This window comes from Barbatula barbatula (assembly GCF_947034865.1).
Source record: "Barbatula barbatula genome assembly, chromosome: 13".
In the NCBI taxonomy this organism is placed as follows: Eukaryota; Metazoa; Chordata; class Actinopteri; order Cypriniformes; family Nemacheilidae; genus Barbatula; species Barbatula barbatula.
Window position 1 is genome coordinate 8,987,439 of NC_136776.1, and position 19,194 is coordinate 9,006,632.

At 40.6% G+C, this 19,194-nt stretch overlaps 1 protein-coding gene across 1 annotated transcript in view; it reads left to right on the plus strand.

Annotated features, from left to right (window-relative positions):
• Positions 1-179: 179 nt before the first annotated feature.
• The window catches only part of anos1b (anosmin 1b), a 64,440-nt gene continuing 45,425 nt past the window's right edge, over positions 180-19,194 (plus strand). The window contains exon 1 of the mRNA XM_079471164.1: positions 180-456. Coding sequence (XP_079327290.1) covers positions 271-456 — 186 coding nt within the window. The 5' untranslated portion in view covers positions 180-270. The remainder of the gene's footprint in view (positions 457-19,194) is intronic.

Below are 19,194 nucleotides of genomic sequence, written 5' to 3' on the forward strand. Positions count from 1 at the left end.
GGGGACTCTACACGCGTTCAGTGCACAAAAGCTTTACATATTGGTCGATACCCTGCTTACCGCATGCATGCGTTCAGTAGGCCTACATTTCAAGTACAGAAAGTGTCTGGCCTAAATTCACAAATCTGTCAGTCACTTGAAAATCACACTTTTGTATGTGCGTATTTGGGGGCGTGTTCGGGAGCGCGCATCTCTCAAACACACGCGCAGCTCGTATTCACCAGCACACACACAGAATAACACACGTGAAGGCTGTGAGATCCGCCGGGGATGAAGAAGAAGATGACGTTCATGAGGAAGATCTGCTGTTTTCTGCTCTTCTGTGTGTTTGACGCGACTGTTACCCGCAAGACTGAAGACGCGCAAACTGTGGAGAAAATCGAGAGCGCGCGCTGCGTGTCACGCTGCCTCGCGCTGCACATCACTCAGATTACTGCGTCATTCACACACCTGCAGGTAAGGGTGATTTGGAGTATTTATTGAACAGTTTGACTAGAGGAAAAGCCATTTACATTTTCACGTGCCAGCGAAATTATGCATTTACATTACATTTAATAATTGAGTTGACGCTTTCGTCCTTACAAATGAGCGAGCATTTGTCAATGAGCTGATAAACAATTGTAGATTATATAACTATTTATAACACGTTATTAAAATAGAACTTTATGAGACAATTATAAAAGTCAGTTTTGATAAATATAACATCTATTTCAAAAAGTAAAACGGATTTGGCCTGGAAGGTCCACAGATAAGTATGTCAGGTTTTTGTTTTAAAACTTGAGCTGCAGTTCAATAGGTTTGCCTTAAAGTGATAGTTCACCCAAATTTAAATTCTGCCAACATACTTGTCATTTCAAACCTGTGACCTATAGCTTTCTTTCTTCCGCAGAACTCAAAAAAGATATTTTGAAAAAATTTTGTTAGCTGGACCCCATTCACTTGCATTGGTTTGGGTCCCTCCATACAATGAGTGAATGGGGTCCAGTCCTGTTCCGTTACCAGCTCGCTTCAAAATATTTCTGTGTTGTGCGGAGGAAAGAAAGTCATAAAGGTTTGAAATGACAAGAGGTGAGTAGGGTGTCGGTGAGTTTTCATTTGTGTGTGAACGATCACTTCAAGTGCATTTGCAAGTTTAAGTCTCACTCGACAATGCATGTAAATCCTTGCATGTGTAATTTATACAGTATGCAGGGACTGGGGAATACTGGCCTAATCTGTTTGCATTTAATAGCATTTTGAGGCCAATAAATGAAATGAAACAGGCATGCAAAAACACAACTGTGGCCACCGAGAAAGTGCACTGCATTGTTGCTAAATAAAAGCAGTAACTGATGCTGTCTGGAGTTGTTGATTACTATGATTGATTACTGATGTCAATTGTAGTAATCAACAACAATGTATAACACTGAAGGACATAAGGCTTTATAAAGAATGATGTGAATGATGGAAGGCATGTTTCATTAGCTAAAGAAAAGTTGATAAATGTGGAAATTCTGGGAATGTACCTCATGAATGCAATTGATGTAATTTAGCATGAATGAGATTATTTACCACACATTTAAATACAGACATGCTCAAATTTGTTGGTACCCCTCCACAAAAAACAAAGAATGCGCTATTTTCTCTGAAATAACTTAGTTTATCTCACTCTTCCTTAGCAAACTACTCCAGCTCTCTCAGGTTTGATTGGTGCCTTCTCCAGACTGCAAGGTTCAGCTCTTTCCATAGATGTTCGATAGGATTCAGATCAGGACTCATATAAAAGCCACTTCAGACTTGTCAAATTTTTTGTTCTTATCCATTCTTGGGGGATGTTAGCTGTGTGTTTTGGGTCATTATCCAGTTGGAGGACCCATGACCTGCGACTGAGACAGAGCTTTCTGACACTGGACAGTACATGCCGCTCCAGATTGCCTTGATAGTCTTTAGATCTCATTTTGCCCTGCACAGATTCAAGGTACCCTGTGCCAGATGCAGCAAAGCAGCCCCGAAACATAACCGAGCCTCCTCCGTGTTTCACTGTAGGTATGGTGTTCACTTCTTCGAAAGCTTGATTTTTCTTGTCTATGAACAGAGCTGATGAGACTTGCCAAATCTCCAGTTTTGACTCATCTGTCCAAAGGACGTTCTCCCAGAAGAATTGTGGCTTGTCAATGTGAATTTTAGCAAATTCCAGTCTCCATGCCTTTATGGTTTGAGTCCTCCTGGGTCTTCTTCCATGGAGCCCACTTTTGCTCACAGCGACAGATGGTGCGATCAGAAACTGAGATCAGAATCAGGTTCATTTTCTACCATTCAAACTATCCGGGGTTTGATCCGGGGTCGATTTTCCTCTTGCTTCCACGCTCAGGGAGGTTGGCTACAATTTTACCTTTACCATGCTTGTCTATTATTTTCTTTCTGAGCTCCTCAGACAGCTCTATCCTTTGCTTTTTCTGGTCCATGGTCAGTGTGGGGCACACAATAATACCAAACAGCACAGTGACTACTTTTCTCTGTTTAAAAAGGCTGAATGACTGATGACAAGATTGGATACATGTGTGATACTAATTAAAGAAACACACATCACTATAGTCCAATGATGTTTTATCTTTTCTTAGGGCTACAAACACATGACACATGTCCAGGCCATTTTAAAATATCTTTGTAGAATACACAATAATTCATCTCTTTCCACAGCTTCTTTGCTTTATTCTATGACATACCAAAGGCATGCAAGTATAAATGATACAATAGCTTTTAATTTCATCACGCTTCAGGATGAATGAAGCATTATTTCAATGAGCTGTAAGGGTATCAACGAATTTGAGCACGTCTGTAGTTATCAGGTAATGTAAGTATGAGACAATGTATAGGGTTCATATTACTCGGGGTGTCCTTTAATTTCACCTAAACCTCTTACAAGACAAAACACCAAATCCTGCTCAATGGCTTTAAATGCACTGGATACTGAGAGGCTTTTGAAGTGAGAGAATGCTTCATGAGTCATAATTTACACAGCTCTCTCGCTCTTATCCTTTCTTGCAGCACCGTCTCTGTGACTGCAGGTGTACAATTTACGACTACTTCAGACAAGGCTATTTGTTGTCTTAATGGCAAAGCATATCGAGTGTCTCTGTAAATGTTTTTTTGCTGAAGTAAAAATGCAAGTTATCACACATCAGTCGGTTGGACAAGAGAGGTGTAGAATGACGGAGATTAACCACGTTTCATCTAGATTTAATTACACTCCTTATTTCTTCTTCTCACATTACTCCGTTCACACTGACAGCAGCCAAATAGCCTAAAGGGATAGTTCAATTTCTGTCATCATTCACTAACCCTCAAGTTGTTTCAAACCTGTATAAATTACTATGTTCTGCTGAACACAAAGAAAAATATTTGGAAGGATGTTAGCAGTTTTCAGTTCTGGGACATCATACCATAGCAGTACAACTAAAATGGCAGTCAAAGGTGCCCCAGAACTGTTTGCTTTCCTAAATTCTTTAAAATATATTTATTTTGTTAGTAAATGGTGTTCTAAAACTGAAAATTGCTAACATTCTTCCAAAAATATTTCTTTGTGTTTAACACAACAAATACATTTTTACAGTCATTACAAAATGTCCCCTTTAAAGATCGGGTAACACACTCCGTTTCTGCCAATCTCATATTGATCTTGAGCACCTATACAGTAGTTTTGCATATGTTGTATCTTCGATTGATCAAATTGATAAAAGAGAGATACAGCTGTACGATTATTTCCTGAAAAACATGAGTTGCTGGAGGCTAGCAGTGGGACGGAATTACAGCATGAGGACACAATTATGTGCTGTAACACGGATCCATAGAAAGGATGGAAGGAGTAGGGAACCGGCGAACGTAACACAACATTTAATAAAATAAACAAAACAAACTTAAAATGCCGGCAACTCCCTCAGGGTCTATCGCCGGCCACTCATCATCACTCGCGTCACCGGCCTTGGCCGTTCCACTTTGGCTCTCGCCCACCTTACTCGTTACATGCACCGATTGCTAACAAAATACAGACATATGACTTATATTCACTTACTGTAATGTGAGAATAAGAAATGAGGAGTGGCATCTTTTATCACTGGGACCAAGCCATCTATCAGTTTCAAACGATTTTCTAACGTTATGTCCACCGTTTATATAACATCCATCACTGAAATGCCGTGAACAAACAGACACACCTAAACTTCACTATCGCAAGAGTAACGAGCTGCAGCGCAGCGCATCTTGACGCAGTGCAGACAATCTTGATGTCAAGCGGGTCTTGCTCGTCGGTTGCTGTGTGGGCGGGCTCTTTCTTTCTTCTTTCAGTGCTTTCCGGAAGGATTGCCCAATAAAAGGAATAGGATCCCTGTTACGAAACAGGGATCCAGACTTTAAAAAAAAATTTCCGAAACAAGTTGTTGTGCTGGGGGAGTGTATCAAGCACAGATATACTACATCACACGTCCACTTTGACAAGAGCCTCTGCAGTAAGGTGTGAGTCTAATAGAAAGTGAAACGAAAGACAGGCTGATTTAAAACCAACCCTATAATCACCACCTTATAACACACCTGTCAAGTTAATAATCTGATCTCTATAGATATCTGTTTGTTATATATAGCTGTTCTCTGCAATGTTTATTTATCTTCTGTGTTAAATAATTCCTCATTGTCTGTCTTTAATATAGGTTTGTAGTCTTTCTGCAAGTCCCTACAAAGCTAATAAATCCCCCATAGTAGTACTTTACAGAGCCCTGTTCATAGTGCACAACAGAAAAGTGGTTTGTGTCCACTATTACTGCTGATTAAACATGTTCTTTAGTTTGAAAACAGCTTGCAAATAAAAACGTTTTTTAAATAATTATTAATAATACATCAGAATTGGAGGACGAGGTGTATATAATCAAGAGGCAAGTCAATATTCTCAGCTCTATTCATGTGATTTTCTATGGCGGTCAATAGGTGTTACTTGGAACAACTCATTTAATTAAAGGTGGTACTTGGTCTGAAAACCACTGCTGTAGATCATCTCATGAACTTACAGTGTATTGAAGCTATACATTTGATTAGTATGCGTGTTCCCTGGGAATCAAACCCATAGTTTTTGTGCTTTTAACACTCACTAACTAAGCTACAGGGAACTATTGATGGTAATACATCAAGCACAAAATCGCTAATGAACAGGCTAATGAATGCATACCATCTTTAAAATGAAAGAAAGACACAGGGATGAAATGGAAGAACTATCAGATCAGATGTGTGCGCTCGTAGACTTCGAAACTTGAGAAGAGAGTGACATGTGGAATTTATATGGTTATTTGAATGAATTACTCAGACTCTTTTCACAAAGCTCGGGATTAATTTAAGATACTGCTTACTTCTCACTCTAACATGTTATATGTTATATGTTATATGTTATATGATGTTATGTTATGTTATGTTATGTTATGTTATTTTATGTTATGTTATGCAAACTGACAGCACTACAGATCAGCTGTTGCACTACAGATGTTGAATGCCTCTGTAATCAAGCCTCAAGTTGTGCAAAAGTTTATTTAGTTTTTTATTATATTTGTGAATGATGCTTGAAACATATATCTTGAAGCCTTTCCCCCTTTTGGTTGTTGATAGAGTATATGATGTAGTGTTTGAATTATTGCCTCACATCATTGATCGTAATCCTAGGTGCATCTTGAGTGAAAAAGTAACTGTGCAGTCTGAGATAAAAAGTGTTTTCTCCCATGCTAATTAGGGGTGTAAAGATACATAAATTCATTCGGTTCCGGTTTTAGTTGCTTCGATAGGCCGTGTGCACATTAACATTTAGTCATTTAGCAGACGCTTTTATCCAAAGCAACTTACAAAATGAGGTAATCGATGGAAGAAATTGGAAGAACATAAGGAACAAAAAGCATTGGTGCAATAAAAGTTTATAAAGCAAAGTTTTTTTTGAAAAAGTTGAAAAAAGATGAACTGATCAGTCAGGTGCTGTTGGAAGAGATGTGTTTGCAGACGATTCTTAAAGATGGCTACAGAATCTGCTGATCTTGTAGCAGCGGGCAGATCATTCAACAAATGTGGAACTGATCCAGAGAAGGTAGGCAAGAGTGATTTTTAACCGTTTTGGGATGGCACCTCAAGACTTTTAGGGAATCTGCCGGGAGTAGGGATCTGCCGGGTACATATTTCTGCATTAGCGAATGAAGATAAGGAGGTTCCAAACCAGTGGTGGTCCTTGTAGCCTAGGAGCAGAGTCTTAAATTTGATGCGAGCGACTATAGGGATCAAGTGTAACTTAATGAAGGGAAGAGTGACGTGTGCTCTCTTCGGTTCATTGAAGACCACTCTTGCCGCTGCATTCTGCATCATCTGTAGAGGTTTGGTTGTGCAAGCTGGAAATCCAGCCAGTAGCGCATTGCAATAGTTCAGTCTGAACAGAACAAGAGACTGGACTAGGTCTTGCGTAGCATGCTCGAATAGGAAAGGTCTAATTTTCCTAATATTGTAGAGGATGAAGATGTGCTCAAGTCAGTGCCGGCCCGAGCCTCTTGGGGGCCCTAAGCAGAATTTGATTTGGGGGCCCCCCTCCCACCACGCGGAGTCACCATTTCCTTGAAGATTATTGACATAAATGTCATGCTATAATGTAACATTATAAATTTATATAGTGAGGTTATGTATTAATACAAAATAAATAATACAAAATCGATACTTAAATAAAATACTTTACTCTTAAACTTCTGAATACAAACTATCGCAAAACATGAAATAAATAATTTGCAATCTTAAAAATAAAACAAAAATAGACAAACATTAATATAATCAAAAATAGAATGTGTTGTGTTCATGAGAAATGTCCAATATTACTATTTGTGCATACTGTTTGTAAATAGTAACGCTTGCTGTTGTCACGTGATGAGTTGTGACTTACGTACGTAATGACGCACGAAAGAAGAAGAAAGTTGAGTAAAGAAAGTTACGGATTCACTACTCTCGTGTTGCCTGGATTATTCTTAAATCATCTTTACAATACCACAGAATGTTACAAAAAAATAGATACTTAAATATTGAAAGCAAACATAAGAACAGCAAGCGGTTCAACAATGACAATTGTACAACAATGACTTCAAAATCGCATAACTGCAGCCTGTAAATATGAGGATAGCCCTGCTACAACACTCGCCACCATATTAATAAAATTGAAGTCTATTTTCATCACAGAAGTCTCCCCACGGTATAGGTATATTTTCTAACGTTCACTTCAACACACACAGCAATGCTAGCTGGCATCGCTTTCACCGAGAAGGTTAAGTTCCCCTTCGGCTGTTTTCACCAACTCAAACTGATATATATATATATATTCAATACGTGAACTACACCTAGATAAATGTATATTAATCATGCGAGACATTTTACTTTTGATGGCGGGGACGTTTACGTTAGCTCTGGTGATGGCTTATATAAGATCATGAGTGCTACCTGAAGTGACGTGAGCAAACTTTGTGCTACCGCTAATCTTGCTCATTTTTCTCCTTTTCTGTCCTTTTCTTCTTTCTCTTTTCGGCACCAGAGGATACATCCTTTTTTGTTACATGGCTTACCATTTATTACAGTGACGCGCACTTGCGCACCGGCGCTAATTGTCAACGCACACGAGATGTCTATTGCGCATGACTCAAACGCTAGCAGACACAGCAGCAGTTGTCGGGAAATCTGAATTTTCTTGTCTTGAATTATTCATTTATTTATTCATTCATATTCATTCGTTCATTCATTTATATCACTTGTTTAAGTTATTTAATTGTAAAAAAATTGAGGGGCCCCCTGGTGGTCAGGGGGCCCCAAGCAGCCGCTTAGTTCGCTTATGCCTCTGGCCGGCCCTGGCTCAAGTTATGTTCATGTCTGTTAAAGATGTGATGGTTAATGAGCCCAGTTGAATGGAGAAGTGAGAAAGTGATGAATCTTTCTGTAGGCCGGGATTGTACATGACGCGCAGTGCCGATTGAGGGCATGACGTTATTTTCTCCATTGGAATTCACTATAACAAGCTCAAAATACCTGTGTTTTGCGTCTTTTCAAATCGATCAAACCATGAAAGGTATTTTCATTGTGTAGCAAAAGTTGATTTTCATGAAGGGGGAAAATGCAAGTATTGGAGATAAAAGTGGCTTGCAAACCTGATTCTTCGGTTGGCATGAGCTGAGCCGGATTACTTTCTAAAACGCTTAACAAGGTTTAACGTACCCAAATGACGACCAGTTTACAATTTACTGTTTAAGAACCCTGTCATGGGCGCTTCAAACATCGAGTCCTGATTAAACAGAGAAAGTGATAAGTCTCACCCATATAAAATCATTATAATGAAACAGCTTAATATACCGAAACACATACACTTAAAAATAAACATATTGTAATAGAGTACCTACTGTTAAAAGAACAAACACTTATTCTAGGAATAAGAATAGTCTCACGTTAAGCTTTTCACTCATTAAAGTTAATTATAAAGAAACCACATAACGTGGCTCAAGGCAGCAACAAACTGAAAACATAAAACTTTTCTATTTATCATGTTTGATTTCAGTAATAAACAAATGTCTTTATTTTGGTTTTCCGTGGTTGTTGTTTTGGTATGCTTAGCTGTTACCTTATCTTATTGCAAGATTTTTCACTTTCTCCATTTAATAAGGGCTTGTTCTTTTAACAGAAGCTAGTATTTATTACAAGTAAGGTTTGACAGAAATACGTGCTTACCTGGTCGTTGTTCAGGTCATCAACATATGTACTTCGACAGTGAATTCCTAAGGAGAAAAATCACTTGCTGCACTCCAGCCGCGCTGCGTGTGTCAAAAACCACGTGACTGCACACAACCTTTTCTGTTCGATTTGGTGGCAGGGTTCATGGCATGGCAATAGCAATGCTAAAGAACACTAGATTCACTTTTAACCTTATAATAATAATAGTATAATAATTAATAATAACATCAATGTAACTTAATAACTTTATACACTGGCTTCACATTTGTCTTTGGAAGACATTCATTTTAGTTTATAATATTTAGAAAAAATACAGCTCTGATTAGTTTTTAACAGTGTTCTTACCATTTTTTTATGAAATGTAAAGGATAACAATAGTTTTGTGATATAGCCCTAAGGCAAACTGATGAGTCACTAATGTGAGCAGCACGTGTAGGGAGGGCATTTCTAACTTGCACCGAGCCGAATTTGGGTTGCCCAGAGCGCAGTTGCACTACATGTTTGGAGCACTGTCCACACAGCCACAGGCTTCAACTTTAGCTCATGCTTTGAAGGAAACTATAAAAGACGATTGAGCGTTAACTCAGCGTGGGAAGAGTGATTGACAGCATGATGCGATCTTTCCCCCTCACACATATGCAATATTAGCACATAAAATTATGTCTAAATGTGTTTTTTTGTTTCTCTTAAGTTAAAGATGAGAAATTATTATTCACTCCGGGCAGAAGTGGTTGACAGTATAATTGGCAATACACAACCACAGATAGTCGGTATATACAATAATTATACCCAGAGTTGCATCCACACCAGCAGACGTTAATTCTAAACTTAGGCTACTACTGTCACACAAATGGTTGTATAGCTAACCTAAATGTGGTGTATTAAATGTTTATATTTACACCTAAATTTGTAGTAATGACAATTTTTGAGAGAGTTTTGGTCAGCTGTGATCTTTCTTAAAAAATAAAACTTTTAAATATTAGTTCAGTACAGAAAAGAATAACAGCCCATTAGTGTCTTAATCTATATTTGTGTTAATTACAACAAACACAGTACAGATGTTGCTTTACGACTTCATTGCTCAAAACGTCTTTCCTTTAAAATGTCTCTGCAAATGCTGCTCTCTGAAGGCTGTAGGTGCATTCATCATATCACAGGGACGCAAATAATATCTTGCCAGCTTGCTCATACTTGTAATATGTAAGAAATATATGTATGTAATATAAGTAATATAATACGTGTTAAATTCGGCCTTAAAACAACACTTCTCAAATGCTTTTACATTAATGATTCCAACAATTTTGTGTGTCGGATCTGTATTGGTATAGTTGCGATGGGAACTCAGCTATTCTCCTTCATTAAAAGTTATAACTTGGTTGCCATTTATCGTTATACTGTGAACGTCCATTAAAGCTTGGTATATATCTCTCTGTTTACTATTTGTAGCAAAGTTCCATAGAAGGGAAGGAAGGAGGCGGGAACCGGCAAACATTCAAACAATAAAACAAACAATAAACACGGAAGTAAAGACCGGCAGCCACCTCACGGTCGACTGCCGGCCATAAAACAAACACAAACTTAACACAATGTCCGGGCCCGGTCCTCTCTCGTCAACAGTCCTGCCGGTCGTCCTTTTAAGCTCCCAATCTCCTCCGTGAGAGATGCAGGACCGGTGCGCGCACAGCTGATTGCAACTATCACTCACACCACCGGCCCCGCCTCACGGCTCTCGTCCCGCCTTCCTCACCACACTATTACAATCATTTAAAAGTTATTTTTTCATATCAATCACCAAAGCTCTACTACGCCAGGTTTGTAGGACAAAATGGCGGTCAGTCACGGGGCACTTAATATCAGAGTTATGATTGGTCAGATCGCATGTCAATCAAACTGCTTGAGAAGGGGCAATTGTGTTTTGTAGAGTAGCGATCATACATCAATGCATACATCAGTGTTTGTCAATGGTGTTTACTGAATTATCTAAATTCAATTATTACTATGTGTATACGTGTATGTTCATGGTGAAAACCACAAGGGCTTCTGGTAATCTGTTAAAATGTGAGGGCTGATTAGTCACAGATACCCTACTATAAAATTACTTTGGGTTGGGCAAGCGGTGGTGAGGCTGTAAAGGCAGTTCAGGGAAATTTCGTCAGGACAGTGTGCACGCTGTCATTGGCCGTGGACTGTGGTCTGAGAGGATTACAGCACTCTTAACAATGTTGGGCTTGTTAAAATAAGAAAGTTCTTTAGTGGTCAGTGTTGGGACCACAAAATGAACAACTGCTTTTTAAGATTAGTTTTGACTTTTTAAAAGTTTTGTAAGTGTGACATGTTGTTGTTTAAGCATAAACAAGATCTTCAAAGTTACAATGCTAAACGTTTAGAGCAAAGGGAGATGTTCTCTTTAACAGAAATATTTTTTTAGGACTAAAGCAAACGGCTCGTAGGGATTACAACAAGATTCTTCCCGAGTTTGTGACTTCACAAATCCTGAATTACATTAACTCTGCCCCCAGGAACACACAAAAAAAGAGGGCAAGGCATTGTTGGGCTGCATTTGAGAAGACTTGTTTCTTAGTCTGACCTGGGCTTTAACTCCTAGGGCAGAACTGACACTGCACAAAGGCATGGAAGGTGTTTTGGCCATTTTTTGTTTTTCCCAGAACGTTTCCCACCACTGGACATCAATAATGAAGACAGCGACTACAAACTGAGAAGCTGGAGCTCACAGACATGCTCAGAAAGTTTCTAACTGTCATGATCCGTTCCATGTTTCCCCTGTCATGTTAGATTTTTAGTTACTTCCTGTCTGTGTCATGTATTTTGTAGTCCGTTGTACATTTAGGTGTTAATTAGTCTTCCTCAGGTGTGCCTTGTCATCCTGTTCTCTGTACTTAACAATTCTTATACAGTTAAGTTCTCTGTGCCTTTCAGTTGTCTGGCGTCAGTCGTTGTTTGATGTAGTTTTGGTGTCCCTGTTGTTTTATTACTTTAGTTCATTGTTTCTTCGTACTTTTGTTGGGTCATACTTTGTCTGTTGAATGTCTGTTACATATAATACTGCGTGTGGACCCACTTCCTGCCTAGATAAATCCCTGTTAAAGAAAAACTGCACACTATGTATCCAGCAGTTGCCCTTGTCTGCCTTCGTCAAGGATCTCTCACCCTTGAGGACCACATTAAGGTTTTTTTGGACATTGCAAATTTTATGCTCATTGACTTTTTCTGTTATGGACCAACCACTCCAAACTAAACTTGTCCATGATGGTCCTCGGGGGCCATTGCATACAATTTTGGAATATTCTCTGGCGTATGTTTGGTCTCCTCTCACCGTTGGAGATGGACAATTCCCCTTAGACTTTTTTGGGTCTTGCAAAATCCCGCTTGCAAAATGGCCACCTAACCAGTGGTCTCAGGTCTCGTGGTCATTGAGGTGTCCGTTCCTGATGTTCTGCTCTTGGAGTCTTCTCTAATGGTGGTGGCTGCTGCCCTGCTGTGTGTCTAGGCTGTGCGCTGTTCATCTTCACCAGAGGCTCCAAGATGGCTGCTTCTGAGTTTCCTGCCTTGTCCAAGATGGCTTCTTCTATGTTCCCTGCCTCGTCCAAGATTGCCAACTTTGAGCTACCTGCCTCGTCCAAGAAGGTTCTATCCACTAACTACTCCTTCACTCACTCTCCCCACCAAACTGGAAGAGGAGGAGGCACAGGTTTGCTTATCAACAATAATTGATACTTTTCCACACTATCTTCCATATGCAATAACTATTCATTTGAATACCATGCTGTTAATATCCCTTCTCCCACTCAGCTAAGTATTGTCATAGTTTACAGCCCACAGGTCCTCTTCACAACTTCATTGAAGAGTTAGAACTTCATTCCTGGAGCATGCCAGCTCTCTTGTAGTCTTTGGGGACTTCAACATCCACCTGGACAAACCCTATGCGTCTGACTTCCACACCCTCACCGCCTCGTTTGACCTCACGTGCCCAGGCCACAGCCGGTACTCACAGATCAGGAAACCAGCTTGACCTTAGCTACACCCGTAAATGCACCACAGACAACATTAAAGTCACACCTCTTCACATTTCTGACCACTTTCTTTATCACTCCTGCACTTGGCTGTTTAGATTAGATAGATTAGATTCAACTTTATTGTCATTACACATATACAAGTACAGTGTAACGAAATGTAGTTTAGGTCTAACCAGAAGTGCAGTTAGCAAGTGCAGGATATACAGTTAGAATAAATACAGAATACAATTTGAGAGAATATAATACAGTGGGCATGGACTATAAAAATATTTTGCAGTAGGAATGTTCTATGAAAATATGACAGAAGGTATATACTATGAACAATATATACAGATGGCTATATACTATGAACATTAATGTACAGGTGGCTATGAACAGATAATAATTTAGACTAAAAATAGTGCAAGTGACTAGGTATGCATAAATTATTGACATTGGCTATTAAAGTTGCAGTGCAATAGGTGAGTTAATGCAGTTGTTGAAGTTAATGCAGTTATTAAAGTTACGGTGCAGTATACGATTTAATGTAGATTAGTTAATGCAGTTATTGAAGTTACAGTGCAATAGATGAGTAGATGCAGTTAATAGTTACCTTGCAGTAGATTAGTTAATGCAGTTATTGAAGTTATAAATAGTTACCGTGCAGTTATTAAGAGTTACCGTGCAGTAGATTAGTTAATGCAGTTATTGAAGTTACCGTGCAATAGATGAGTAGATGCAGTTAATAGAATTACAGTGCAGTAGATAAGTTAATGCAGTTATGGAAGTGGTCCATTAGTGCAAATGAGCATTCAGTTAAATATTCCTGGTGTGCAAGTGAGCAGTATAGAGTGCAAATGATGCTGTGTATGTGTAAACAGTCCAGTAGAGCAGATAACATGAAGTACTGGTGTGTACAGTTCAGTCATGCATGCATCCCCGTTGTGCAATGTAAACAATGTTATAGCAGCATTGGAGTAAAAGGTAAGAGAGGTAGTGGAATCAGTGGGGGGCAGAGTTCAATAATGAAACAGCTCTGGGAAAAAAGCTGTTTCTTAGTCTGCTGGTTCTTGTCCGGAGGCACCGGAAGCGCCTACCGGAAGGCAGGAGACTAAACAGTCTGTGAGCGGGGTGAGAGGAGTAATTGAGAATGCTGCGAGCTCGACGCAAACAGCGTTTCTTCTGGATGTCCTCAATGGCAGAAAGTGTAGTCCCTGTGATGCGCTGGGCTGTTTTCACCACCCGCTGCAGTGCCTTGCGGTCAGCAACAGAACAGTTCCCGTACCAGACTGTGACACAGTTGGTCAGGATGCTCTCTATCGTGCAGCGATAGAAGTTCACCAGGATAGTTGAAGACAGTTGGTTCTTCTTCAGTGTCCTCAGAAAGAAGAGACGCTGGTGAGCCTTCTTGACCAGGCATGAGGTGTTGGTGGTCCAGGACAGGTCCTCCGAAATGTGAGTCCCCAGGAACTTAAAACTGGAAACACGTTCAACAGCCATCCCATTAATGTGGATGGGGTCATGTGTGCCTCCTTTCGCCTTCCTGAAGTCCACGATGATCTCCTTTGTCTTGGAGGTGTTAAGGAGCAGGTTGTTGTCGGTGCACCATGTGGTTGTTGCTGATGAGACCAATCACTGTTGTATCGTCTGCAAACTTGATGAAGGAGTTAGATCCGTTCACAGGCCTGCAGTCGAGTGTGAAAAGGGAGTAGAGAAAGGGGCTCAGTACGCAGCCCTGTGGTACACCAGTGTTGAGGGTGGTGGTGGTGGTGGAGCAGATGGGGCCTAACCTAACAAGCTGAGGGCTGTTCGTCAGGAAGTCCATAATCCAGTTGCAGGTAGAGTTGTTAATGCCTAGGTTTCCAAGTTTGACGATTAGCTTGGAAGGGATGACGGTATTGAAAGCAGAACTGAAGTCTACGAACAGCATACGTGCATAAGTGTCCTTATTGTCCAGATGTGTGAGCACGGAGTGCAGTGCCATGGACACTGCATCATCTGTGCTCCTATCTCATTAACTCATCTTCTGGACTGCAACCTATTAACTACATTAATTCGTATATTGCACCGTAACTTTAATAACTGCATCAACTTCTACAACTGCATTAACTCACCTATTGCACTGCAACTTTAATAGCTAATGTCAATAATCTATGCATACCTAAGTCACTTGCACTATTTTAGTCTAAATTATTATCTGTTCATATCCACCTGTACATTAATGCTCATAGTATATAGTCATCTGTATATATTGTTCATAGTTACTGTCATATTTTCATAGAACACACCTACTGCAAAATATTTTTATAGTCCATGCCCACTGTATTATATTTTTCATATTGTATTCTGTATTTATTCTAACTGTATATCCTGCACTTGCTAACTGCACTTCTGGTTAGACCTAAACTACGTTTCGTTACACTGTACTTGTATATGTGTAATGACAATAAAGTTGAATCTAATCTAATCTAATCTATTGTTGCGAATTGGTATGGGTCCAGTGTGGGTGGTAGAGAGTCCTTTAGGTGTGCCAGGACCAGCCGCTCAAAGCACTTCATGACAATGGGTGTGAGTGCTACAGGGCGGTAGTCGTTCAGGCACGTCGGGTTAGGATTTTTTGGCATGGGCACAATGGAGGTGGATATAAAACATGCTGGAACCACTGCTTGGGCGAGGGACAGGTTGAAGATGTCCGTGAACACCCCAGCGAGCTGCTCTGAACATGCCTGGAGTACGCGACCAGGGATGCCATCTGTGCCAAGCAGCCTTGCACGCGTTGATCCGACTTAGTGCATTGTGAACATCAGTGGGGTTAAGTGTGATGATTGGGTGGTCAGCAGAGGGTGTGAGCTTGGTAGCTGTTTCCTTGTTGTCTCTCTCAAAGTGAGCATAAAAGTCATTAAGCTCGTTCAGGAAGACGGCATCTGTGGCTATGGGGGTGGAGTGGTTGGGTTTGTAATCACTGATGGCCTGGATGCCCTGCCACATGCGTCGAGGGTCAGAATTGGAAAAATGCTCCTCTAGCTTCAGCTTGTAGCAGTGCTTGGCCTTTTTGATGCCCCTCTTCAGATTTGCCGTAGAAGTACTATAGGCCTGTGCATCATCCGATCGGAAGGCAGTGTTACGTGCTTTCAACAGGAGGCGCACTTCCTTGTTCATCCCTGGCTTCTGATTAGGGTACGTGGTGATCAGGATTATTATTTAGCCTAGCACTTAGGCCTCCGCGCTTCCCCCGCCTTTGTTTACGATCTCGACGCCGCCGACAAGCACTTCCTCCCGGCCGTGTAAGGTGCGTTGCATCGGTTGTTCTGACGATCTCAGGGACGAGTTGAATGTTGCTGATACAACTTCCGGACATGCGTAAACTGATATCCAAAAGCTCCTGCCGGGTGTACGATGTAAATGCTCAACTGATCTGGACGAACAGACCCGAGATGAGCAAGAAATACACTCTATAAATGCTAAAACTGGAGAGACGCTGAGCCTCGCGATGTTCACGCGCCGCCATCTTGGTCTTCCTCCGTGAACATCCTCTGTGAACAACGGAGTACACTCAGGGCTGCTGAAAGGAAATAGCACAAGACCAAGAATCCTGCTGACCTAAGGGACTACCAGTCACTACTTTCCTATTTCTCTAATAGTGTTACCACAGCAAAAACATATTTTTATACCACCAAGGTGAGCCATGCACCTATAGCTCGGCAGCTTTTCAAGACCTTTAACTCTCTTCTTTCAGAAAAGTGAAAATAATAAGTTCACAAACTGTAAACAGGAAACAGGGTAGTCCAACAACGGGGGGGATAATACTGTGCACGCAAGACATTAGTGTTGAGCATAAACACAAACATTAGACAATGCACCGACACTGAACAGAGGGAAACTGAGACTATATAAAGGGAGACACTAACGAGGAGTGATTACATGGGGAGAGTGGTGACAGGTGATTGGAATGAAACCATAACGAGAGTGATTAACAGACCAGGTGATGGGAATAAAACCCTAACGAAGGTGAAACACAAAGCAGTTGATGGGAATGAAACCCTAATGAAATTACAGGAGATAGGAGGGTGGGGCTGAGAGACATAACAGGAAGACACGTAGCGCCAAGTTACAACATAAAACCACATGTCTCCACACATAACACAACAGAAACCCGAAAGATGTGGCAATGTCATGACTCTGCCCAGGGAGCTAGAAAGCTCGAGATAGGAAGGACAGAGTCCTAACAGACCGCTGCTTTTTTCCATCTACAGGATATCCTTGGGACCCATCATACGGGCACACAGCTTCTCGTATCACTGTTATGCTGATGACACCCAGATCTACATTTCGTTTTACCCAAACGATACCACTGTAGCAGCTCGCATAACAGCCCATGTTTCCGGCACACCCCACGGTGCAACACAATCTTACCATCCAACTTGGCAATACCACAGTCACTCCTTCCAAAACAGACAGGAACCTCAGAGTCATATTTGATAAACAGCTGTTCTTCAACAATCACATTACAAAGACAACGCGATCATGCGGATAAGCCTTATTCAACATTCGAAAGGTTAGACCCTATCTCACTGACCATGCGGCACAACTCCTTGTCCAGGCCCTGCTAATCTCTAATAGTTGGACTATTGCAATGCTCTCCTTGCTGTTCTTCCTGCAAAGGCTATCAAATCACTCCAGCTGGTTCAAAATGCAGCAGGACGCCTAGTCTTCCAACAGCCCATAAGGGCTCACGTGACACCCCTTTTCATCTCTCTCCACTGGCTTTGGCACAAGCCCCTATAAGATCCAAGTCACTGATGCTTGCTTAAAGGACTATCACTGGATCTGCACTGGCAAACTTTCACACCCTCCTACACCCAATCAAGAGCCCTGCGTTCAGCAAACAAGCGGCATCTTGTATTGCCTTCTCATAAGGGCATTAAATCACTTTCCCACTCATTCTCCTTCACAACTCCTTCCTGGTGGAACATTCTTTCTAACTCGGTCCGGTCAACCACATGTCTCACAACCTTCAAAAAACTACTTAAAACCCATCTCTTCTGTGAATACTTGAAAGACAAATGAACATAATAATAATAAAATAAATAAATAAAATTATTAATGTTCACTAGCCCTTCAGCTTTTGCTGAAACTAGTAACTTTTAACCTATTGCATTATTGCTCCTTTATGACATATTGCTTATTGCACCCTGAACTCTTTGTCGCTTTGGATAAAAGCGTCTGCTAAATGACTAAATGTAAAAGTAACATAAGTACCTATAATATATGTTACCTATAATCAATGGTCTGAGCTGTCTCGATTGAATTGAGGCAGGGATTAATTTGCATAAGTGAAGCAAGGGGGGAACTTTTATATATGCAATTGTAATGCTTAAAGATTAATTTTAAGTGATAAAATTATCAAATGCAGTGGGACTTATATATACTGTATGTATGGTTTTCACATAGTGATGTATATCTGCCTGCCGTCTACTCTGAGAAGACAGTGATTTTAGATAATTTACCTCAAAGTAAGGGGATAACAAAAGCTCTCTTCTCCACAAGCAAGCAAGTCTTTAATCTAAAGAGTGAGGATTTACCTTCTGTTTGTTTTCTTGAGATAATCACTCACACAGTGAGTTTTCATTTCTTCATTAAAATTTGTCACATGAAGCTATGAGTGTTTTGAGTTTTGGTTTTGTTTGAAGGTGAGGCTAATCAAGACGGATTTAGGTTTGATGGGATCTCCTGGGATGATGTTACTCTCCAGCATTCCTTTGGAGATCACCAGTGAAGACTTTGTGACACACAATGGGCTCTCTCTGTCCATGAAGTCCTAATTAAAACTTCACAAAAGCCTGCTGGGACCTCAGAGGAGGCGTGAGTCATGTTTGCAGGGGAGAAATATCGGTTCCCTATAGGGATTGTTAAAAGGATTATTGTGGCATTGGCCTGATGAGTGAACACATAAGTGTGTTCGCCGCAGGTTTCGAAACATTTGGCATTTCGAGAACATCAGTTACATGCAAAAAATTTTGTTTGTCATGACTGATGTCCAGTCATTCACACTGTGACATAACAAAAGTCCAGACTCCAGACACTCCACATGGCCACTCATCAAGATACATGCAGCGGTTGGGTTTTGACGTACACTGTAGGCTTTGGTTACGGTGTGTTTACTTCTTTCTACATGATTCATTCTACATGATTCAGTGTCGCCCCAGACTGGAAGAAATTCAGACCTCAGACTTTAAATGTCTCATGACAAATAGGCTATATGTTAATAGTAACAGAAATGTTCTCATGCTTACTGTTGCACATGGGTTCTGATTTATTCCCCGGGTATTAAAAAGATGCCTTAGAAATGTCCATCTATATGTAAATATGAGACTTTCATTCTGCTCAGAAGGATTTAAGGCATACGTTTTTCTCAGTTGGTGGGTTGCATTGT